This window comes from Mustelus asterias, chromosome 12 (genome assembly GCF_964213995.1).
Source record: "Mustelus asterias chromosome 12, sMusAst1.hap1.1, whole genome shotgun sequence".
NCBI classification, from domain to species: domain Eukaryota; kingdom Metazoa; phylum Chordata; class Chondrichthyes; order Carcharhiniformes; family Triakidae; genus Mustelus; species Mustelus asterias.
In genome coordinates, this window is record NC_135812.1 from 3,141,919 (window position 1) to 3,165,390 (window position 23,472).

Consider the following 23,472-nt stretch of genomic DNA (forward strand, 5'->3'; position numbering starts at 1 on the left):
GGAATTAAGAATCTACTGATGACCAAGAAACCATTGTCAATTTTCGGAAAAGTCCATCTGGTTCATTAATGTCCTTTTGGGAAGGAAATCTGCCGTGCTTACCCGGTCTGGCCTGCACATGATTCCAGAGCAACAGCAATGTGGTTGACTCTCAACTGCCCTCCAAGGGCAACTAGGGATGGGCCAATGTTCCATTCTTACCAACAAGAGCAGATTGCTTATCCTTCTACAGTTTTCAGTTCAAATCCTGACTGCTTAAAGAGTTAGAATTCAAAGTTTTAAAAAATCTGTTCTCAGTAAAACTGGCCGAGTTGTCAACTATGGTAAAAACCCACCCAGTTCTTCAATGTCCTTTAGGGAAGTAAACTTGCCGTTCTTACCCAGTCCGGTCAATATCTGACTCCAGTCCCACAGTTTTACAATTAACTACCCTCTGAAATAGTCCAGCAAGGCACCCCAGACGCAACTAAACCACTACAAATAATTCCACGTGGACAGTGAGAGCACCCGCCTGCCAGGGTGCCCGCCTGCGACAGCACCCGCCTGCCAGGGTGCCCGCCTGCGACAGCACCCGCCTGCCAGGGTGCCTGCCTGCGACAGCACCCACCTGTCAGGGTGCCCGCCTGCGACAGCACCCGCCTGCCAGGGTGCCCGCCTGCGACAGCACCCGCCTGCCAGGGTGCCCGCCTGCGACAGCACCCGCCAGTGAACATTCCCCTCCCCTCTAGCCCCAGTTACTTACCAGGAATTTGATAGGATCCCCTTCATCCCACCGTAGTTCGGATTGCCGTATTTCATGTAATACTGACTCCGCCTCGCTGCTCCTAATTCCTTCCGGTCATCTGCAAGACAGCACAAGCTGTCAGCAACGGCCCAGAGTAAAGCTCTGGACAACTGAGCAACTTACACAATACACAGGATGGCACACCTTCACCCCAAGCCAAGGAGTCAAGTCCCCACAGAGACTGAGGGTGCAGGCTTCAACCCCTGCTGCATTAGTGGCTTCGTCGTAGGGGGATGATCAATTTCTTGGGGTTTCACAGGGAACGGAGACCATTCAGCCCCTGGAACCTATCCCGCTATTCGATTGGATCATGGTCACCTGCGTTAACCACAGATCCCGGAATAGTTCACCCAGCTGACCCGATCTCCATCCTGAACGTTCTAATGACCCTCGGCCCCCGGGGTGTTTTGGGGGGAAGAGTGTTCCAGATTCCCACTTCCTAGTGCTTCCTGACATCACCCTGAAAAGCCCGGCTCCAATCCGAAGCTTCTGCTCTCGTGTACTGGAATCTCCTTCCCCGCCCCGCCCTGTGCTGCAATCCCCTCCTCGAGGGAACAAACCTTCATCTAAGAATCCGGTCCCCATGGTTTAACCCTTTTAGTGCCAGTCCGGTTCTGCTGAATCCGCACTGTGTTCCCTCCCAGGCCAATCCTGAGGTGAGGAGCTCGGAATTGAACACAGTGACTCCAGATGGGGAATGATTGGATCTTTATATAAACTGGAACATCCTTTCCCCCCCCCCTTTGTATTCCAGCCCCATTGAGATAAAGAGCAACATCGCAGTGACGGATTGAATTGTGGAAACAATATTTCAGTGAGTGAGCAGTCACTCTGAGGAACAAACATCGAATGCAGAACAACTACCACTGATCCATTAACAAGATCGATTGCTTTCACGGACTGTTCTGGGAGCCGCTTGATGAGCGGTGTGTGAGATGATGTGCAGGCTGGAGGAAAGAGGAGAGTTTTCATCCAGATTTCCCAAATCTCCCCCCTTTGGGGATTCTCCGAACCTCATGTCTGGGCTTGCTGACTGGGGACGCTCGCCCAGACCAGACACTGGACACTCCATTATCATTGTAATGAGCTTTCCTGAACTACAGGGACCTTGATCTTTTCAGTCCAGTGACGCCCATGTTGGTATTTTGCCTTTCTCAATTTTTAATGGTTTTGTCGACACAACCCGGGGGACGTCCAGCCTGTGGCCGGGGGACGTCCAGCCTGTGGCCGGGGGACGTCCAGCCTGTGGCCGGGGGACGTCCAGCCTGTGGCCGGGGGACGTCCAGCCTGTGGCCGGGGGACGTCCAGCCTGTGGCCGGGGGACGTCCAGCCTGTGGCCGGGGGACGTCCAGCCTGTGGCCGGGGGACGTCCAGCCTGTGGCCGGGGGACGTCCAGCCTGTGGCCGGGGGACGTCCAGCCTGTGGCCGGGGGACGTCCAGCCTGTGGCCGGGGGACGTCCAGCCTGTGGCCTGGGGACGTCCAGCCTGTGGCCGGGGGACGTCCAGCCTGTGGCCGGGGGACGTCCAGCCTGTGGCCGGCGTCTCCCGTGTGTCTCCCAAGCACTCCCTCTGCTTCGACACTCCCTCCAGTGTGTCCCCCCAGTGCTCCCCTCAGCGGGAGAGGCGCGCGCGAGAGAGAGGCGCGCGCGAGAGAGAGGCGCGCGCGAGAGAGAGGCGCGCGCGAGAGAGAGGCGCGCGCGAGAGAGAGGCGCGCGCGAGAGAGAGGCGCGCGCGAGAGAGAGGCGCGCGCGAGAGAGAGGCGCGCGCGAGAGAGAGGCGCGCGCGAGAGAGAGGCGCGCGCGAGAGAGAGGCGCGCGCGAGAGAGAGGCGCGCGCGAGAGAGAGGCGCGCGCGAGAGAGAGGCGCGCGCGAGAGAGAGGCGCGCGCGAGAGAGAGGCGCGCGCGAGAGAGAGGCGCGCGCGAGAGAGAGGCGCGCGCGAGAGAGAGGCGCGCGCGAGAGAGAGGCGCGCGCGAGAGAGAGGCGCGCGCGAGAGAGAGGCGCGCGCGAGAGAGAGGCGCGCGCGAGAGAGAGGCGCGCGCGAGAGAGAGGCGCGCGCGAGAGAGAGGCGCGCGCGAGAGAGAGGCGCGCGCGAGAGAGAGGCGCGCGCGAGAGAGAGGCGCGCGCGAGAGAGAGGCGCGCGCGAGAGAGAGGCGCGCGCGAGAGAGAGGCGCGCGCGAGAGAGAGGCGCGCGCGAGAGAGAGGCGCGCGCGAGAGAGAGGCGGGCGCGAGAGAGAGGCGGGCGCGAGAGAGAGGCGGGCGCGAGAGAGAGGCGGGCGCGAGAGAGAGGCGGGCGCGAGAGAGAGGCGGGCGCGAGAGAGAGGCGGGCGCGAGAGAGAGGCGGGCGCGAGAGAGAGGCGGGCGCGAGAGAGAGGCGGGCGCGAGAGAGAGGCGGGCGCGAGAGAGAGGCGGGCGCGAGAGAGAGGCGGGCGCGAGAGAGAGGCGGGCGCGAGAGAGAGGCGGGCGCGAGAGAGAGGCGGGCGCGAGAGAGAGGCGGGCGCGAGAGAGAGGCGGGCGCGAGAGAGAGGCGGGCGCGAGAGAGAGGCGGGCGCGAGAGAGAGGCGGGCGCGAGAGAGAGGCGGGCGCGAGAGAGAGGCGGGCGCGAGAGAGAGGCGGGCGCGAGAGAGAGGCGGGCGCGAGAGAGAGGCGGGCGCGAGAGAGAGGCGGGCGCGAGAGAGAGGCGGGCGCGAGAGAGAGGCGGGCGCGAGAGAGAGGCGGGCGCGAGAGAGAGGCGGGCGCGAGAGAGAGGCGGGCGCGAGAGAGAGGCGGGCGCGAGAGAGAGGCGGGCGCGAGAGAGAGGCGGGCGCGAGAGAGAGGCGGGCGCGAGAGAGAGGCGGGCGCGAGAGAGAGGCGGGCGCGAGAGAGAGGCGGGCGCGAGAGAGAGGCGGGCGCGAGAGAGAGGCGGGCGCGAGAGAGAGGCGGGCGCGAGAGAGAGGCGGGCGCGAGAGAGAGGCGGGCGCGAGAGAGAGGCGGGCGCGAGAGAGAGGCGGGCGCGAGAGAGAGGCGGGCGCGAGAGAGAGGCGGGCGCGAGAGAGAGGCGGGCGCGAGAGAGAGGCGGGCGCGAGAGAGAGGCGGGCGCGAGAGAGAGGCGGGCGCGAGAGAGAGGCGGGCGCGAGAGAGAGGCGGGCGCGAGAGAGAGGCGGGCGCGAGAGAGAGGCGGGCGCGAGAGAGAGGCGGGCGCGAGAGAGAGGCGGGCGCGAGAGAGAGGCGGGCGCGAGAGAGAGGCGGGCGCGAGAGAGAGGCGGGCGCGAGAGAGAGGCGGGCGCGAGAGAGAGGCGGGCGCGAGAGAGAGGCGGGCGCGAGAGAGAGGCGGGCGCGAGAGAGAGGCGGGCGCGAGAGAGAGGAGCGCGCGAGAGAGAGGCGGGCGCGAGAGAGAGGCGGGCGCGAGAGAGAGGAGCGCGCGAGAGAGAGGAGCGCGCGAGAGAGAGGAGCGCGCGAGAGAGAGGAGCGCGCGAGAGAGAGGAGCGCGCGAGAGAGAGGAGCGCGCGAGAGAGAGGAGCGCGCGAGAGAGAGGAGCGCGCGAGAGAGAGGAGCGCGCGAGAGAGAGGAGCGCGCGAGAGAGAGGAGCGCGCGAGAGAGAGGAGCGCGCGAGAGAGAGGAGCGCGCGAGAGAGAGGAGCGCGCGAGAGAGAGGAGCGCGCGAGAGAGAGGAGCGCGCGAGAGAGAGGAGCGCGCGAGAGAGAGGAGCGCGCGAGAGAGAGGAGCGCGCGAGAGAGAGGAGCGCGCGAGAGAGAGGAGCGCGCGAGAGAGAGGAGCGCGCGAGAGAGAGGAGCGCGCGAGAGAGAGGAGCGCGCGAGAGAGAGGAGCGCGCGAGAGAGAGGAGCGCGCGAGAGAGAGGAGCGCGCGAGAGAGAGGAGCGCGCGAGAGAGAGGAGCGCGCGAGAGAGAGGAGCGCGCGAGAGAGAGGAGCGCGCGAGAGAGAGGAGCGCGCGAGAGAGAGGAGCGCGCGAGCGAGAGGAGCGCGCGAGCGAGAGGAGCGCGCGAGCGAGAGGAGCGCGCGAGCGAGAGGAGCGCGCGAGCGAGATGAGCGCGCGAGCGAGAGGAGCGCGCGAGCGAGAGGAGCGCGCGAGCGAGAGGAGCGCGCGAGCGAGAGGAGCGCGCGAGCGAGAGGAGCGCGCGAGCGAGAGGAGCGCGCGAGCGAGAGGAGCGCGCGAGCGAGAGGAGTGCGCGAGCGAGAGGAGTGCGCGAGCGAGAGTGCGCGAGCGAGAGGAGTGCGCGAGCGAGAGGAGTGCGCGAGAGAGAGGAGTGCGCGAGAGAGAGGAGTGCGCGAGAGAGAGGAGTGCGCGAGAGAGAGGAGTGCGCGAGAGAGAGTGCGCGAGAGTGAGTGCGCGAGAGAGAGGAGTGCGCGAGAGAGAGGAGTGCGCGAGAGTGAGTGCGCGAGAGAGAGGAGTGCGCGAGCGAGAGGAGTGCGCGAGCGAGAGGAGTGCGCGAGCGAGAGGAGTGCGCGAGCGAGAGGAGTGCGCGAGCGAGAGGAGTGCGCGAGCGAGAGGAGTGCGCGAGAGAGAGGAGTGCGCGAGAGTGAGGAGTGCGCGAGAGAGAGGAGTGCGCGAGAGAGAGGAGTGCGCGAGAGAGAGGAGTGCGCGAGAGTGAGGAGTGCGCGAGAGAGAGGAGTGCGCGAGAGAGAGGAGTGCGCGAGAGAGAGGAGTGCGCGAGAGAGAGGAGTGCGCGAGAGAGAGGAGTGCGCGAGCGAGAGGAGTGCGCGAGCGAGAGGAGTGCGCGAGCGAGAGGAGTGCGCGAGCGAGAGGAGTGCGCGAGCGAGAGTGCGCGAGCGAGAGGAGTGCGCGAGCGAGAGGAGTGCGCGAGCGAGAGGAGTGCGCGAGCGAGAGGAGTGCGCGAGCGAGAGGAGTGCGCGAGCGAGAGGAGTGCGCGAGAGAGAGGAGTGCGCGAGAGAGAGGAGTGCGCGAGAGTGAGGAGTGCGCGAGAGAGAGGAGTGCGCGAGAGAGAGGAGTGCGCGAGAGAGAGGAGTGCGCGAGAGAGAGGAGTGCGCGAGAGAGAGGAGTGCGCGAGAGAGAGGAGTGCGCGAGAGAGAGGAGTGCGCGAGAGAGAGGAGTGCGCGAGAGAGAGGAGTGCGCGAGAGTGAGTAGCCCGTGAGAGGAGTGTTTTGTGCACCTCGCTCACTTTCAGTCTCTGGATTCCCACTTACTCTCAGCGACACTTTACAGAAGGGTCTGGCCACTGTTATTTATAAATGTGAGAGATGGGGTGGGTGTGGGAGAGAGAGGGCGACTCAGTGCGAGACACACACCCTTTCACTCTGTCACGGTCATCTTTATTTCTCACTCATTGTTAAAACAGATCAGTTGATTGATTTGTTTGGATTCTTTACAGATGTCGGCGTTAAAGCAGTGAGAGATGTTGTACCACCTCATCTTCCCAAAGTGTCTTTATCAGCCCCTTGGGTAAGGAGAAATGGAAATGTGACCCTCCCACATGGAGAGCCTGGACAAGCCTGGTCTCATCCCTGTGCTCCTCCACAGCCGCTCGTCTCCCTCTCTACGGTAAAGCAGCGGGGCTCCTGCTCCTGTCACACAGAGGGCACTGAACCACAGAGACTGATGCCACCACAGTCTATCTTCACTGAGTCAGGTGATCCTGTACTGAGGGAGGGGCTGCTGGATCCTACTCACCTTTGGTGGCGAACCTCAGTTGCAGCTTGTTTCCCTGTGGCGCCCGGATCGCTGGCCGCAGATCATTTCGAAGGATTGAGGCTTGTTCAGTCTGTGATAGCGTGTCCAACTGGGCAAAGAGAGACAGAAAAGTGACTGGGTGGATAATGTCTCATTGCTCAGCACAGGCTGAAAGGGAGACAGACAGCCTCGAGTATAGTTAGACCTGAGCTAAGTACAGGAAAAGCAATGCCATTGTTCCCACGGAACTCTGCATGGGTGCTAGTAATAATGACCAGGTAAACATCAGCTCTCTAAAGACCACTGCTGTTCTTGTGCTGAACAGGAGAAGCTCAGGGGGTGAAATGATCAATGAGGAGGTGACTTGTAGATAGGAAGGGAGAATGTGAGATACATCAAGAGGCAAGTTTGGTGTCTTGTAATGTCCAAACTATGTTCGGGGTTCTGGGTTTTAACAAAAAGATGTGGCTTGCACACTTAGATTCAAACTAACAACAACAGATTTACTCTGGATGTTTGCTGCACTGGACAGAGTACCCTAACGACATCACCATCAAATCAGGTGTTCAGCTCTTAAAGCAACCTGCAACCCTTTTAAATATATAACATCCCTCCCCCTTTGCCTCTGTGGTCAGAACAAATTACTATGATGTTATACACAGGATCAATAATACTTCAGACACAGTACGGTGCATCATTAATCATTATAAACAGTTAATAAGAAAGTCAATCAGGAGGATGTTTATTCCACTTTGGTTATATGTGAAGCTCTGGAATCTGGCTGTCCTTGACCCGAGAAGCACGATTCGGAACTTTAGCAGACACCTCTTCTCCTGGAACTACTACAACATTCTAACGTGGTACAGTAACAGAGACACAATCATCAGGCAACTGAGAGTTAACAAGTCTCCCGTAGTAGCGTTCACAACACTAGGAACTAAAGAAATTGGTGCTTCTGGAGATGATTTGGAGAATTCATTTTGAGATGATAACAATTGGTCAGCATGGCGTCGCCAAACCAGCTCATCCTCAGTTTGAACCGTGACAGAAACTATGGCTGCTACCCATTTCTCACTCGCTGCATCATTACGCACAAACACACAATCTCCTTGTCGAAATGAGCTTTGTTTTGCCCTCACTTCTTGTCTCGCAACTTGAGAATGTTGCTGACACTCCACTGTCGCTGAAGATTCTGACAGTAATAACAAATCAAACATAGTTCCCAACTTTCTCTTTAAGAGCCGGAATGTAGGTGAACTTTGGGTAGTTGCATGAGTCGTGTTTCTATAAGATGCCAAAAAGATATGCACATAATGTGATAACAAACCTTGCTCTCTTCAACCTTATAAAGAACGTTTCAAGGAATACCGAATACCATTCACTTTGAGATAATCCTCAAACTCTTGTGAAGTAAACTGTGAACCATTATCACTCACAATCTGTTCGGATTGTTAAACCTTGCAAAGATTGGTCAAGTTTTTCAATATTTGTTCCGATGTAGTAAATCTCATGGTAACTTCTGGCTACTTTGAAAGTGCATCAATTATGACTGAGAACATGTAACCCTCAAACAGACCAGCAAAATCTAAATGCCATCACTGCTATGGTACTTCAGGCCACTCCCCAGGATGTAACGGAGACAGTTGTGTATTTCTTAGTCGTGCACTGTCCCACTTTTTCTTCAATCTGAGCATCCAGATCCAGCTACCAAAAATAACCACGACCTAATTTCTTCATCCAGACTATATCAGGATATCCTTCATGTAATTGTTCAAGAACTCTTTCGTGCAGATTAGGAGGAATAATCACTCAGATTCCCCACAATGGATAACCACCTTCAACAGTCAAGTTAAGCTTTCTTGACACACATGGTTTCAAATCAGGATTGGAAAATGTGTTCCAGCTATTGTTCCATTCAATACCTAGAAAGGACCTTAGTTGCATCACATTCATTGGATATAGTGCTTCTAAAATAGTGTCTGCCTTTGTCGGGTAATGTAGGCCTCGACTATCAATAACATGACCCAAATACTGCCACCTGGAAAATGTCACACTTTTCTTTCTTGATATGCAGACCACAGTAGCACAGTGATTAGCACTGCTGCCTCACAGCGCCAGGGACCTGGGTTCAATTCCTGGCTTCGGGTGACTGTCTGTGTGGAGTCTGCACGTTCTCCCCGTGTCTGCGTGGGTTTCCTCCAGGTGCTCCGGTTTCCTCCCACAGTCAAAAGACGTGCTGATTAGGTGCATTGACCCAAACTGGCGCCGGAGTGTGGCGACTAGGGGATTTTCACAGTAACTTCATTGCGGTGTTAATGTGAGCCTACTTGTGACACCAATAAATAAACTTTTGTGTGTTTGAACTTGTTCCAATATTGTTTCTAAATTATTCAAGTGCTCTTGTTCACTGGACCCTATCCTTAGAATATCATCCAGGTAACATTGTACACCAGAGAGACCATAAGATATAGGAGCAGAATTAGACCATTTAGCCCATCACGTCTGCTCTGCCATTCAATCATGGCTGATAAATTTCTCAACTCCATTTTTCCACCTTTTCCCCATAACCTTTGATCCCCTTACCAAGATTGGTGGCATAGTGAACAGTGAAGGTTATCTCGGGTTGCAATGGGATCTTGATCAATTGGGCAAGTGGGCTGATGAATGGAAGATGGAGTTTAATTTAGATAAATGCGAGGTGATGCATTTTGGTAGATCGAACCAGGGCAGGACTTACTCAGTTAATGGTAGGGCGTTGGGGAGAGTTACAGAACAAAGAGATCTAGGGGCACATGTTCATAGCTCCTTGAAAGTAGAGTCACAGGTGGACAGAGTGGTGAAGGCAGCATTTGGCATGCTTGGTTTCATTGGTCAGAACATTGAATACAGGAATTGGGACGTCTTGTTGAAGTTGTACAAGACATTGGTAAGGCCACACTTGGAATACTGTGTACAGTTCTGGTCACCCTATTATAGAAAGGATATTATTAAACTAGAAAGTGTGCAGAAAAGATTTACTAGGATGCTACCGGGACTTGATGGTTTGAGTTATAAGGAGAGGCTGGATAGACTGGGACTTTTTCCTCTGGAACGCAGGAGACTTAGGGATGATCTTATAGAGGTCTATAAAATAATGAGGGGCATAGATCAGCTAGATAGTCAATATCTTTTCCCAAAGGTAGGGGAGTCTTAAACTAGAGGGAATAGGTTTAAGGTGAGAGGGGAGAGATACAAAAGGATCCAGTGGGGCAATTTTTTCACAGAAGGCGGCGAGTGTCTGGAACAAGGTGCCAGAGATAGTAGTAGAGGCGGGTACAATTTTGTCTTTTAAAAAGCATTTAAACAGTTAAATGGGTACGATGGGTATAGAGGGATATGGGCCAAATGCGGGCAATTGGGACTAGCTTAATGGTTAAAAAAAAAAGGGGTGGCATGGACAAGTTGGGCTGAAGGGCCTGTTTCCATGCTGTAAACCTCTATGATTCTAATTAACATATCCATCTCTGTCTTAAATACATTCAATGACCTGACCTCCACAGTCTTCTGTAGCAATGAGTTCCATAGATTCACCACCCTCTGGCTGAAGAAATTCCTCCTCATTTCCATTCTAAAGGATCGTCCCTTTACTCTGAGGCTGTGGCCTCGGATCCTAGACTCTCCTAGTAATGGAAACATCTTCTCCACGTCCACTCGATCCAGGCCTTTCAGTATTCTGTAAGCTTCAATTTGATCCTTCATCCTTCTAAACTCCACTGAGTGCAGACCCAGAGTCCCCAAACGCTCCTCATATATCAAGCTTTTCATTCCTGGGATCATTCTTGTGAACCTCCTCTGGACCCTCGCCAAGGCTAGCACATCCTTCCTTAGTTACGGGACCCAAAATTGCTCACAATAATCCAAATGTGGGCTCATCAGTGCCTTATAAAGCCTCAGCAGTACATCGCTGCTTTTGTATTCTAGACCACTGAAAATGTGGTCCATCGATCTTTGGAATAGGGCTGGTGCGGATATTATTCCAAAAGGCAATCTTTTATAACAAAAAAGACCTTTATGAGTAACGATGGTAAGCAATGGTTATGATTCAGCAGCTGCACACATCTGTAAATATGTTTGTGAAAGATCAATCTTACTGAATTTCTGTCCACCCGATAACCCAGCAAACAAATCTTCAATTAACGGAAGCGGATACTGATCAGCACACAGCACTGGATTTATGATTGTTTTATAATCACCACAAATACAAACTGAACCATCTGGTTTCATGACAGGCACAATGGGGGTAGCCCAGCCACTCACTGTAACCGGCTCTAACATGCCAGTGTTAACAAGTCGTACTAATTCTTCTTCAACCTTGGGATGAATTGCATATGGCACCGCTCTTGCTTTGAGATTTCTGGTTGACTATTAGATTTAATGAGTTTCACTTGAACTCCCTTCATTGAGCCCAGTGCCTCTTCAAATACCCTCTTGTATTTATCCAGAAGGTGCTGTAGGTCTGTTTTGACATTGGCCAATCTGTTGACAGCATTCCAGTTAAGCTTTATCTTCTATAACCATGATCTCCCAAATACAGCTGGAAAATTACCACGGACCACATGGAGAGGCAACTCTGCTGTTTGTCCACTCAACTCTACGTTGACCATGATGTAATCTTTTAACGGCACAATCATTTACATATCTTTAAAATCACCTCAGCTGGTTTTAAAGGAAGATGCTTCAGCTTTTGTTGGTGTGTAGTCCCAGGAATTAAAGATACAGCAGCATCAGATTCAACCTCCATCCTAATAGGCTGTCCACTTAACATTGGAATCACCCAGAATCTGTGATTCACCCTGTAAGGATAAAACGTTCAGTTGGAGCTCTTCATCTTTCTGGACATTCTCTTCTTCACAGTTATAATTCTTCCATGTTGTAAATTCTTTGGGTAGAACGCAACTTGTTCTTCTTGAAGATACCCAGATTCTTCTTCTGAACATTCTTCTCAGGGGAAGCTGGTCTAGCCCAACAAGCTTTTGCAATGTGACCCATTTTGCCATAATTCTTGCATTGACTATCCTTACTCCAGCATTCACTCGCTGAATGGCCTGTTTTGACACATCGGTGACATCCTTGTTGCTGTTTTGAATTATGGACAGTTCCCAACTTGTGGATCTTCATTCCTGCACCAAATTGTGAAGCCTCTTTAGCAGCCAGTTCCAGCGACACTGTGATTTCTCCTGCTATTCTTTATAGTCAAAGCATGTCCAGTAAGCAATTGTCCTTAGATTGCCTCAGTTTGAAGACCGCAAACTAGACGATCTCGAAGAGTATCTTCTAATGACTCACCAAACTCAATGTTGTGCCAGCCTTTTTAAAGTTGCCACAAACTGAGCAATGCTTTCACCTTCCACTTGATTCCTTTGGATGGAACCTGAACTGTTCCGTGATGATCAGTGGTTTTGGAGAGTAACGCTCTTCAAGGATCTTTGTCAAGTCCTCATAAATTTTGGTTCCAGGTTTTGCTGGATGGACCAAGCTCTGGAGCAAATTAACGTTTTTACTTCCTATGGTGCTGAGAAAAGCTGGAACGAGCAACTTGTTTGAAATTTTATTCACTTTTACAAAGTATTGAAAACACTCTGCACGGGAACTCTGATTCAGTTTCTTCACTGAAAGGCCCCATGGATCCTAATTGACTCGGCATTGCTCTCGCAGACACCAGCCGCTCGAGACTGCTCGGTATATATTCTTATACTTACTGTCTTCCCGGTACTCCCCTTTTTATCCTGGAGACCGTTGACTTGATGCATCTTTCTCACAAATGGCCCCAGCCATACAGCAAGGCACCAAGTCTTTTTCAAATCTGCCGGATACTGCCTGGAATCTCACCCATCTCTGATTGGAAAAAACCCGCTTAAAACCACACAGAATCTTACTCGAGTCTTCCTTCAGTGGCACTTAATCTTTAACCCTGTTGTTGCTTCTCCCCAGCCTTCTCATACTCAAAGTGAGGACCAATGATGCTTCTTTCTTCTATTCAGTATTCTTTCTCAATGCTCTTCATCAACCAAAATCCTGACTCGACATCAATTCTCTCTCTCTAATGTCCTAACTCTGTTCAATGTTGTGGGTTTTAACAAAAAGAAAAGAAGGCGGTTTGCAAACCAGGATTCAAGTAACAACAGACTGATTCCAGGAGATGTTCTCTGCAATACACAGAGTACAAACAAAGTAAAACAGCGGCCTGTGCCAGCACCCTAACGACATCACCATCAAATCATCTGATCAGCTCTTAAAGCAAACCTGCAACCCTTTTGAATATCCAACCCGTCTCAAGTATATTTGACACACTGGAGACCACTTTGAGGAAAAGGATGTGAATGAGATTCTGTCTGGATAAGAACTGAAGAATAAGGAACTGGATGAGGACATTCAGCCCCTCGAGCTTAAAGTTTATTTATTAGTGTCACAAGTAGGCTTACATGAAGTTAGTGAAAATTTAAACTTTCTTAAAAGATATTCAGCCCCTTGAACCTGTTTCAGCATTAAATAGATCATATTTAGCCTAAACTCTGCTTATCAATACCTTTCACTGTATACTAATACATGTGATAATAAATCAAATCAACTTTCCTACAATATTCACATCTTTTGATTCGCTTCGTGCTGAAAAATCTAACCATTTCTGGCTGGAATATACTCACTGATTGGTAATCTACTCTCAGACGTACCTCACTGTCTGTTGTGGTTGCCTTGCATCTGACTTCTTCAGAGTCCCTGGACTCCTTCTCTAACTCCCCCTCTTCTTCCTCTTCATCATCAGCCCTCTCAGGCAGCTCAGGCTCACCGGAACTATCTGCAGCAAAACATTGCAAACTAATTGGCAGTAAACGTGCACGGGATTCAGAGAGCAATTGGCAATGCTGCCAAACGTGACGTCAAGTGGACGATACGGATCAGAGTTATATCACACACAGGCTGGGACACCTGGCAGATTCAGCCTCGTTCTCACCAGTGTTTGGCTGAAAGCCAAGTGGATTGAAACACGGAAATGAAATTTAAAGAGAGTGAATTTGAGCTGTGTAACGTTGGGTGAAGTATTGTCACTGAGGGAAGACAATGGATTAAGTGCATCACATAAGAAGCACATTGCATTCTGAAAGCGCGCTGGTTTAGAAATGATACCAGTGCGTTCAACATACCCAGGGAGCAACTGAAAGTATGGTTGCAACATGACCATATAAGGAGGTTTCTCAGTGGGGGAATGCTGGTTGTGGCTGTAAACCACACACTTCAGGATGCCCCAGTGTTCTACTTCCTGCTCTGTGCTGAGTTTGTTTACTGCAGCTGAGGCAAGGAAGCAACTGACTTCAGCATCCCAGGAGAGTCCCTGAGATAAGAGAAAGGGGGGGGGGAAGTAATTGAGCAGGGCTTCTTCACTCTGAATCACTAACCAATGCCTTGTTGGAAAGTGTGAGGGGGGCGGGGGCGGGGGGGTGGAGCTCAGGAACAGATTTAGCGGCGATACCCTTCAGTCAAACACCCTGCTTTCACTGTCCAGAAAAGATGACACGTGGGGCAATGTGCCAAACGATCCTTATATTTTGTCACAGAATGAGAGAGGCCATTCAGTCCATTGTGTCTGTGCTGGCTCTTTGAAAGAGCTATCCAATTAGCTGCACTGCTTTTTTCACCACAGTCCACTAAGGTGTTTCCTTCCAAATACTTGAGAAGAAATGTTTAAGGACTGAAAAATCAAATTATTGATTTAAAAGAGGGGACAGGTTGGGGGTCTTTATTCAAGAAAAGAGGAAGTGGCCTGGTAAGAGATCATTAAAAATACGTTGGGGGTCCCATTGGGAAGCCTTACAGAAAAGAACAGGAGGTGGTTCTTATGCAGCATAAACTCTGGCACAGACCAGTTGGTGTGCTGTCAATACCACGCACTGAAGGGTGCGGTATTATCCCCAGGGATAGCGACTGTGACACAGCAGAGTGTTTACAGCAAACAATCTGAAGCAAGGCACAGTGCGGGTCACAATATGATCCAATGGTAAGAGTGATACACACAGCAGTACAAATCTGTCGCCGCAGGTCCCGGACACTATGGTTAATCAGGAGTATTCTGGAGTTACCTTGCTTCACAGAGTTGAGTTTGTCTCTGACTGCAGCCTCTGAGGGGGGACTGCTATTCACATCTACCCCAACACTGAGATTTATCATCGCCCGGGCAGCTGTCACATCATCAAGCCACACCACGTTACCTGGGGAAAGGCCAAACAATGAGATGTTCAGAAACATGGACAAAATGGTACTAACATTAACACTGTTGCACACTCAGCTTTAATCAGCACCAACTCACTGCTCACGGTTTGGCTTTTTACAACGACAGCACGTCCCACAGCACCGATAAAGTGCTTGCAAAGGACGGTGTAGGGCCGTGTTGTAATGTAGGAAATGCAGCAACCAAACACATCCAGCACACGGACACAAAGATCACTCTGATAATGACAGATAACCTCAATCAATCAACCTGAGTGAGGGGATAAATATTTCCCTCAGAACACTGGGCTGGACTATTCCAAAATAGCAGCCATGGCATATGTACCACCTGAGAGAGCACACAGGGTTTAACATCTCATCTCAAAGATAGCAGCTCCAACACAGCGGCACTCCCTCAGTACTGACCCTCTGACAGTGCAGCACTCCCTCAGCACTGACTCTCTGACAGTGCAGCACTCCCTCAGCACTGACCCTCTGACAGTGCGGCACTCCCTCAGCACTGACCCTCTGACATTGCAGCACTCCCTCAGTACTGACCCTCTGACAGTGCAGCACTCCCTCAGTACTGACCCTCTGACAGTGCAGCACTCCCTCAGTACTGACCCTCTGACAGTGCAGCACTCCCTCAGTACTGACCCTCTGACAGTGCGGCACTCCCTCAGTACTGACCCTCTGACAGTGCGGCACTCTCTCAGTACTGACCCTCTGACATTGCAGCACTCCCTCAGTACTGACCCTCTGACAGTGCAGCACTCCCTCAGTACTGACCCTCTGACAGTGCAGCACTCCCTCAGTACTGACCCTCTGACAGTGCAGCACTCCCTCAGTACTGACCCTCTGACAGTGCAGCACTCCCTCAGTACTGACCCTCTGACAGTGCGGCACTCCCTCAGTACTGACCCTCTGACAGTGCGGCACTCCCTCAGTACTGACCCTCTGACAGTGCGGCACTCCCTCAGTACTGACCCTCTGACAGTGCGGCACTCCCTCAGTACTGACCCTCTGACACTGCGGCACTCTCTCAGTACTGACCCTCTGACAGTGCAGCACTCCCTCAGTACTGACCCTCTGACAGTGCAGCACTCCCTCAGTACTGACCCTCTGACAGTGCGGCACTCTCTCAGTACTGACCCTCTGACAGTGCAGCACTCCCTCAGTACTGACCCTCTGACACTGCGGCACTCTCTCAGTACTGACCCTCTGACAGTGCAGCACTCCCTCAGTACTGACCCTCTGACAGTGCGGCACTCCCTCAGTACTGACCCTCTGACAGTGCAGCACTCCCTCAGTACTGACCCTCTGACAGTGCGGCACTCCCTCAGTACTGACCCTCTGACAGTGCGGCACTCTCTCAGTACTGACCCTCTGACACTGCGGCACTCCCTCAGTACTGACCCTCTGACAGTGCGGCACTCCCTCAGCACTGACCCTCTGACAGTGCGGCACTCCCTCAGTACTGACCCTCTGACAGTGCAGCACTCCCTCAGTACTGACCCTCTGACACTGCGGCACTCTCTCAGTACTGACCCTCTGACAGTGCGGCACTCCCTCAGTACTGACCCTCTGACACTGCGGCTGCACTGCACTGACATTATCTGCCTACTTAGAGACCAGAATGGCTGTAAAAATCTATTAAAGTTTCAGAACTGCAATAGGTGGAGGAGGAACCAGACAGAGGGTTCAGATAATTTGTGGCAACTTTGCTTGTTGTTGTGTGTTTCAGGTTTTGCCACATTGCGGCCCCATTATGGAGGGAGTGGGTGAATAACCCACTACTCTCTGGTGAACCTGTGGAACTCTTTGCCGCAGAAGGCTGTGGAGGCCGGGTCATTGGGTATCTTTAAGACAGAGATAGATAGGTTCTTGATTAATAAGGGGATCAGGGGTTATGGGGAAAAGGCAGGAGAATGGAGATGAAAAAAATATCAGCCATGATTGAATGGCGGAGCAAACTCGATGGGCCGAGTGGCCTCATTCTGCTCCTATGTCTTATGGTCTCTTTCAGTGCAATGTATCTGAATCCCAAATTCCAGGGCTGAATGCTTGTTCGTGGGCAGCACAGTGGTTAGCACTGCAGCCTCACAGTGCCAGGAACCCGGGCTCAATCCAGGCCTGGTCACTGTCTGTGTGGAGTTTGCACGTTCTCCCCGTGTCCGCCTGAGTTTCCTCCAGGTGCTCCGGTTTGCTCCCACAGTCCAAAGATGTGCGGGTTAGGTTGATTGGCCATGCTAAAAATTGCCCTTAGTGTCCTGAGATGTGTAGGTTAGAGGGATTAGCGGGTAAATATGTAGGGATATGGGGTAGGGCCTGGGTGGGATTGTGGTCGGTGCAGACTCGATGGGCCAAATGGCCTCTTTCTGTACTGTAGGGTTTCTATGATTAGGTTAAGTTGATTGGCCATAGTAAATTGACCCTAGTATCAGGGGGATTAGATGAGTAAATATGTGGGGTTACGGGAATAGGGCCTGGGTGGGATTGTGGTTGGTGCAGACTCGATGGGCCGCATGGCCTCCTTCTGCACTGTAGGGATTCTATGATTGAAAACTGGTTCGGGAAAGAGGCACAATATGAAAGTCAAAAATAAACAGAGGAAGGATTTCCATGCTGAGTTTGAACATCTCATCCTCCCAAGCTGAGAAGTTCTTATCTCCCAAAGCTCACTCACAGGAGGAATCATCAATCCACTCGATACTTGATGGAGGATATTCCTTAAAATAGGCAAAGATCTCTTCCGTGCTCATCTCATCCACCCCAGTCACGTGAAGAGCCTCTAGGCGAACCTTGGGAATGGCTGCAAAACACAGGACAATCTTCAACATGAAGCATCTTGCATTCACAGCGTGACAATATTTAAGAAATATCTCTTAATCATGTTTGCTGCAGGGTTTATTTAAGCAAGCCTGGCATGTTTGTTTCGAAGCTGTCTATAACCAGTATAACTGAAGCAGGATAACTGAAGCAATGTTTATTTTTAATTTGCTCCGATGCAGTGTCCTGGAATTTTACCACCCTTTTGGAACTGCTGGTGTTGAATGATTGACAGGCCAGGCAATGCCTGAGGGACAGTTATTTTCACAGTAAAATCCAGGGTTTTCGTTTCATTTTGGTCAGAAGCTGTTTGGACTGCAGACTGAAAGCAGTGCTTTTGTCTCTCTCTCTCCCTGATGTTGAAAATTTGGCTGTCTGTGCTTGCTAACTGGAAGCTAGATGTAAGCAGTGCCTCTATCTCTCTACGTCGAGGTGTGCTGAAGGTTTCAGGACTGGGAAGACTCAGTTTAATTCAACATCCGAAGGACTAATTCACAGCAGGTGTTAGAAAGCTGCAAAAATCCAGCATCATGTGAGTATACTTGCTTTCTGTGCTAAGCCTAGAACGGGGTGTAAATTTGTGGGGGTTGTTTGGTTTGAAACAGTATACTTAGCTGTTACAATTGATACAACATCATGTTTGGGCGGCACGGTGGCACAGTGGTTAGCACTGCTGCTTCACAGCTCCAGGGTCCCGGGTTCGATTCCCGGCTCGGGTCACTGTCTGTGTGGAGTTTGCACATTCTCCTCGTGTCTGCATGGGTTTCCTCCGGGTGCTCCGGTTTCCTCCCACAGTCCAAAGATGTGCGGGTTAGGTTGATTGGCCAGGTTAAAAATTGCCCCTTAGAGTCTGAAGATGCGTAGGTTAGAGGGATTAGCGGGTAAAATATGTGGGGGTAGGGCCTGGGTGGGATTGTGGTCGGTGCAGATTCGATGGGCCAAATGGCCTCCTTCTGCACTGTAGGGTTTCTATGATTTCTATGTTTGTCCTCTAGTAATTGGTAAGAGTTATGCTGATTTTTCTTATTATAGTTTAACTGTGTTCTTAAATAAACTTTGTTTGATAAAAGCTTCCTAGTGGATCACTTGAATCGTACCTGGATGCTTACCCGCACCAAATTCAAAGTGCAGAATGTATGGTCTAGGCTGACTTTATAAAACTTGGAGTTTCTGGCCTGGATTTTACCAATAGCACCTTTAGCGCAGGAAAATATTCCATGGTGTTTTACTGGAGTACAAGCAGATATTAGGATAGATAGCCACCAAGAGCGGTAGAATGGAAATCAGATGTACAAGGAACCACAGTCCGAAGAGTGCAGAGATCTCCTATGATTGAGAGGCTGGTGGTGATTACAGAAATAGGGAGCACCACGACCATGAGGGATGTGAATGGTATACTTGGCTAAAAAAACTTCACAAAGACCCATGCAGCTTACTGACAGCAATGGTGCATTTTAAACACTGAATAAACACCCGGGATTTTCTGTAAACACTGAAGCAATCTAGAGTGACCTCAACCGTTGCTTAAAGGAAGAATTAAATAATGTGTGACATCTGATATGTGACAGACCTGTGAGGCATCACACAGGAAACACACAAAGATTTCATATAACTCTAATTTCTGTGTTAGCTTTATTTTATCTATAGATATCATCCACTGAAGGGGAGATGGTGGTGCAGTGGTAATGCCACAGCACTAGTCATCCTGAGGCCTAGGTTAATGCCCAGGGAACAAGGGTTCAAATCCCGACACAGCATTAGTGTGGAATTTAAATTCAATTAATAAAATCTAGAATTGAAAGCTCATCTCAGTAAATCATAGAATTGCTACAGTGCAGAACGAGGCCATTCAACCCAGTGAGTCTGCACCGACTCTCCGACAGAGCCTCTTACCAGGCCCACTCCTGCCCTATCCCATTATCCCACACGCTTACCCCACTAATCCCCCTAACCTACACATCTTGAGACACTAAGGGGCAATTTAGCATGGCCAATCAATCTAACTGCACATTTTTGGACTGTGGGAGGAAACTAGAGCACCCGGGGAAAACCTACGCCGGCATGGGGAGAAGGTGCAAAGTCCACACAGAGAGACACCCAAGGCCGGAATTGAACCCAGGTCCCTGCCACTGTGAGGCAGCAGTACTAACCACTGTGCCACCGTGATGACCATGAAGCTATCACTGATTGTTGTAAAAACCCATCTTGTTCACCTATGTCCCTTAGGGAATGAAATCTGGCGTTCCTTACCATGTCTGGCCTACATGTGACTCCAGACACACAGCAATGTGATTGGTTGGTTGACATGGCATAGCAAGTCACACAATTCAAGAGCAATTAGGGATGGACAAAGTAAAAAAGAAGTAAAGTTTATTTATTAGTGTCACAAGTAGGCTTACATTAACACTGCAATGAAGTTACTGTGAAAATCCCCGAGTCGCCACATTCCAGCGCCTGTTCGGGTCAATGCACCTAACCAGCACATCTTTCAGAATGTGGGAGGAAACCGGAGCACCCGGAGGAAACCCACGCAGACACGGGGAGAACGTGCAAACTCCACATAGACAGTGACCCAAGCCAGGAATTGAACCCGGGTCCCTGGCGCTGTGAGACAGCAGTGCTAACCACTGTGCCATCCCAACAAATGCTGGCCATGCCAGTGACACCCACATCCCATGAAAGAGAGTAAAAATCCTTTTTCAATCTATCTCACTTTCCAAGCTGGGGAAACATTGTCGGATGGAGCTTGGTTAACAGTTAAGGTGGCGGTGCTGCAGGTTGGCATCACCTCAGCTAGGAGGAGAAGCTGAGGCATGGCAGAACTGGAAAGGTAATGCTGGGTTGTGGTTCACCAGTGGAATGTCACAGCTACATGGGAGAAGAATAAATACTTTGGGAGTGTTTGCAACCTGACTGGCAAGGATGGTTTGCAAATGTGGCAGAGACCTGTGTTTATGACTGATTCCTGGACAGGTGACTCTATAGTCTTTTATTTACTCTCAGGCTTTGTCTCACAGATGTCAATAATTAGAATATTTATACTTTCTAACTCCCAAACATTGGTTATGGTAATCAGAATAGCAAGTTTTGAGCTTTTAAAATGCAACAAAATTTGGTTTCAATTTTAAGGAAAAAAAATCAAATTAGGTGGAAGAAAGACACTGCCTGTTTCTCTACCACTTTCCGTTGTAACAAAATGAATAGCTTTTATTATAGTTAAAAATCTACCCATATTTAACACCCAGTTTGCATTCAAATCATTTCCATATACACACACTGAAATTCTGTTAGACTCACAGCCAGACTTCAGCAGACAGATATGAATTAGATCATTATAACTGAAACATGAATAAATATTGTCTGTTATATTTGAAGTGGATCACTCCCTCATACTGACTCTATATACACACAAACTCAGCATTAACTTGCTTTAAAATTTGCCCTACAACTTTTCTTCAAACGATTTTGAAAAGAACTTGAGCACATTTTGCTAGAATTTGAAGATGGATATGTGACCGTGTGTCATGGGTTCATCGTAGGAAATGGAGGATTTTGCACTGAGTCCTTGGTCTGACAAAAATATTAAGCACACGCTTCTTCAAGCAACAACTAAATAGGCTATTGAATGACAACAGAGGGCAAATTTAACACGCTACTGTGAAATTTACATTGTTTAAGTTACATAATTAATAACCTTACTTTGGAGATGAGAACACCTATAACCAGGTTTCTATTCATAGATTACAGCTCAGCCTTCAACACCATTATTCCTACAAAACTCATCCCCAAACTGCGTGGCCTGGGCCTCGGCTCCTCCCAGAGAAAGCATCCTTTCTGGTTGTCTCACAGCTTGGTCTGGGGCTCCTGCTCTGCCCAAGACCGCAAGGAACTACAAAAGGTCGTGAATGAAGCCCAATCCATCACTCAAACCAGCCTCCCATCCATTGACTCTGTCTACACTTCCCACTGCCTCGGCAAAGCAGCCAGCATAATTAAGGACCCCCACGCACCCCGGACATTCTCTCTTCCACCTTCCGTCGGGAAAAAGATACAAAAGTCTGAGGTCACGTACCAACCGACTCAAGAACAGCTTCTTCCCTGCTGCTGTCAGACTTTTGAATGGAGCTACCTTGCATTAAATTGATCTTTCTCTACACCCTAGCTATGACTGTAAACACTACATTCTGCACCCTCTCATTTCCTTCTCTATGAATGGTATGCTTTGTATGCTAATACATGTGTCAATAATAAATCAAACCAAGAAATTTCAGTTTCCACGAAATAAAACGGCATCCATTGTTTTCTGAAGAAGTGTTCTGTATAACTCACCGTCTACTTTGCCTTCCACATCAATTCAGGATTGGCTGTTTCCACAAGCCCTTTGTAGTAATTTCCCATTGACCCTTCTCTAAGTTTTCAATTCACACATTCTCAAGCTTTTCAATTCTAATTTGCAGCAGTTTTAACTTTCAGACAATCGACAGAGCGTGACGATGAAAAGGTGACAGAAAAAAATTGACAAAAAGCTAAATGCGCCCAGTGCAGCAAGAATCTATAATCAATAACATTTCAATATTATACAAGCTCATGATGTGATATTGGTGCACTGTTAGAATTGCTGCCTCTACAGCCTGGGTGACTCATAAACGAGGAAAAGTTAATAAGGTTATGCAACTAGTTAAAGGTGAGATGAAGTGTGCCACTCGACACTGTGTCCAAGCAATGGACAGGGGAGGAAATCGATTTCAAAAACCTTCCAAAAGGATTTTTTTAAAAAAGTCTACAAAGGATTTTCAGAACAAAATCAAATTGTCACCTTCTTTCAAGATCTCCTTATCCAGAACCACCTTCCTCTGAGTGAGGTTCAGCTCTGCCCGGAAGTGAAATCTCCTCGCTCGCTGTTCCTTCCTCTCCACTGCTTCCTGCAGAATGAAATAAACTGATAAATGCCAGGGTGGTGGTGGGGAGAGGGGGGGGGGGGGGGGGAGAGAGAGAGCGAGGGGCAGTGGAGTAGAGTACCCCTACCACAACTGTAAAATCTGTCCCCATCCCATGCTACACAGATTTCAGAGAATCAAAACCAATTTATCCACGCTGATGTGATCAATATATTAATTTCTCTGTGTTTTTGCTGGTGTCTGACGCAACATTGGGTTTGGTTCTGCAGAGAAACAAGATATTTTAACCATTGCTGATGCTCCTCACCAGCCTCCTCTCACGCCTGCTTCATCTCATCCTATCATCCTATCCTTCTGTTCCTTTCTCCCTCATGTTTATCCAGCTTCCCCTGAAACATATCTATCATATCCACCCTTAGCCACTCCCTGTGACAGAGAGTTCCACATTCACCCCACTCTCTGGGTAAAGTTTCTCCTGAATTTCTCATTACATTTGTTCGTGACTGCCTTCGATTAGTTTCAGTTTCAGCCCGTGAGAACATCTCTTTGCTTCGCCTATCAAACCCTTTCATAATTATGAAGAGCTCGCAGAGGTGACCCCAAAAGCCTTCTCTTTTCCAAAGAAAAATCTCCTCGCCTGTTCCATCTTTACTGATAGTTATAACCTCTCTGTTCTGATAACATCCTTGTGAATCCTGTCTGCACCTTTCCCACTCACAATACTCCAAGATCCCATATCAGTCAGCCTTGCTGGTTTACAATTCTGCTGCTGTGGTGATGAACAGCAGGTGCTGGGTGTGCATTATCCACAACTGGTCTAATCTGCAGAGTTGCTACTTCCCTGATTTGTGAATCTGTATCTCCGATCCCACTGTTCTTCCACCTCATTTTAACTCCTTTTTTCAACAATTAGCTGTCTCCGTCATTCTTCCCACCAAGTGCACCACCTCACACGCCTCACTTACACACCCACTCCGCAGCTTCACTGAAGAAATTCTTTTTGTTTTCTAAGCAGCAGGATGGAGGTTCCGCTGCTTTTAATGGGCAGAGCAGCTCCACCCGTGCAATGAGGTGCCTACCACGGCCCTCACATCATAG

The 23,472-nt window shown here is 50.3% G+C and overlaps 1 protein-coding gene across 1 annotated transcript in view; it reads right to left on the reverse strand.

Moving 5' to 3' along the window:
• The window catches only part of ncbp3 (nuclear cap binding subunit 3), a 41,949-nt gene that overhangs the window by 10,140 nt on the left and 8,337 nt on the right, over positions 1-23,472 (reverse strand). Inside the window, exons 3-8 of the mRNA XM_078224591.1 lie at positions 22,293-22,398; positions 17,334-17,459; positions 14,521-14,649; positions 13,117-13,241; positions 6,407-6,515; positions 743-842 (exon numbers count right to left, since the gene is read on the reverse strand). Coding sequence (XP_078080717.1) covers positions 743-842; positions 6,407-6,515; positions 13,117-13,241; positions 14,521-14,649; positions 17,334-17,459; positions 22,293-22,398 — 695 coding nt within the window. The remainder of the gene's footprint in view (positions 1-742; positions 843-6,406; positions 6,516-13,116; positions 13,242-14,520; positions 14,650-17,333; positions 17,460-22,292; positions 22,399-23,472) is intronic.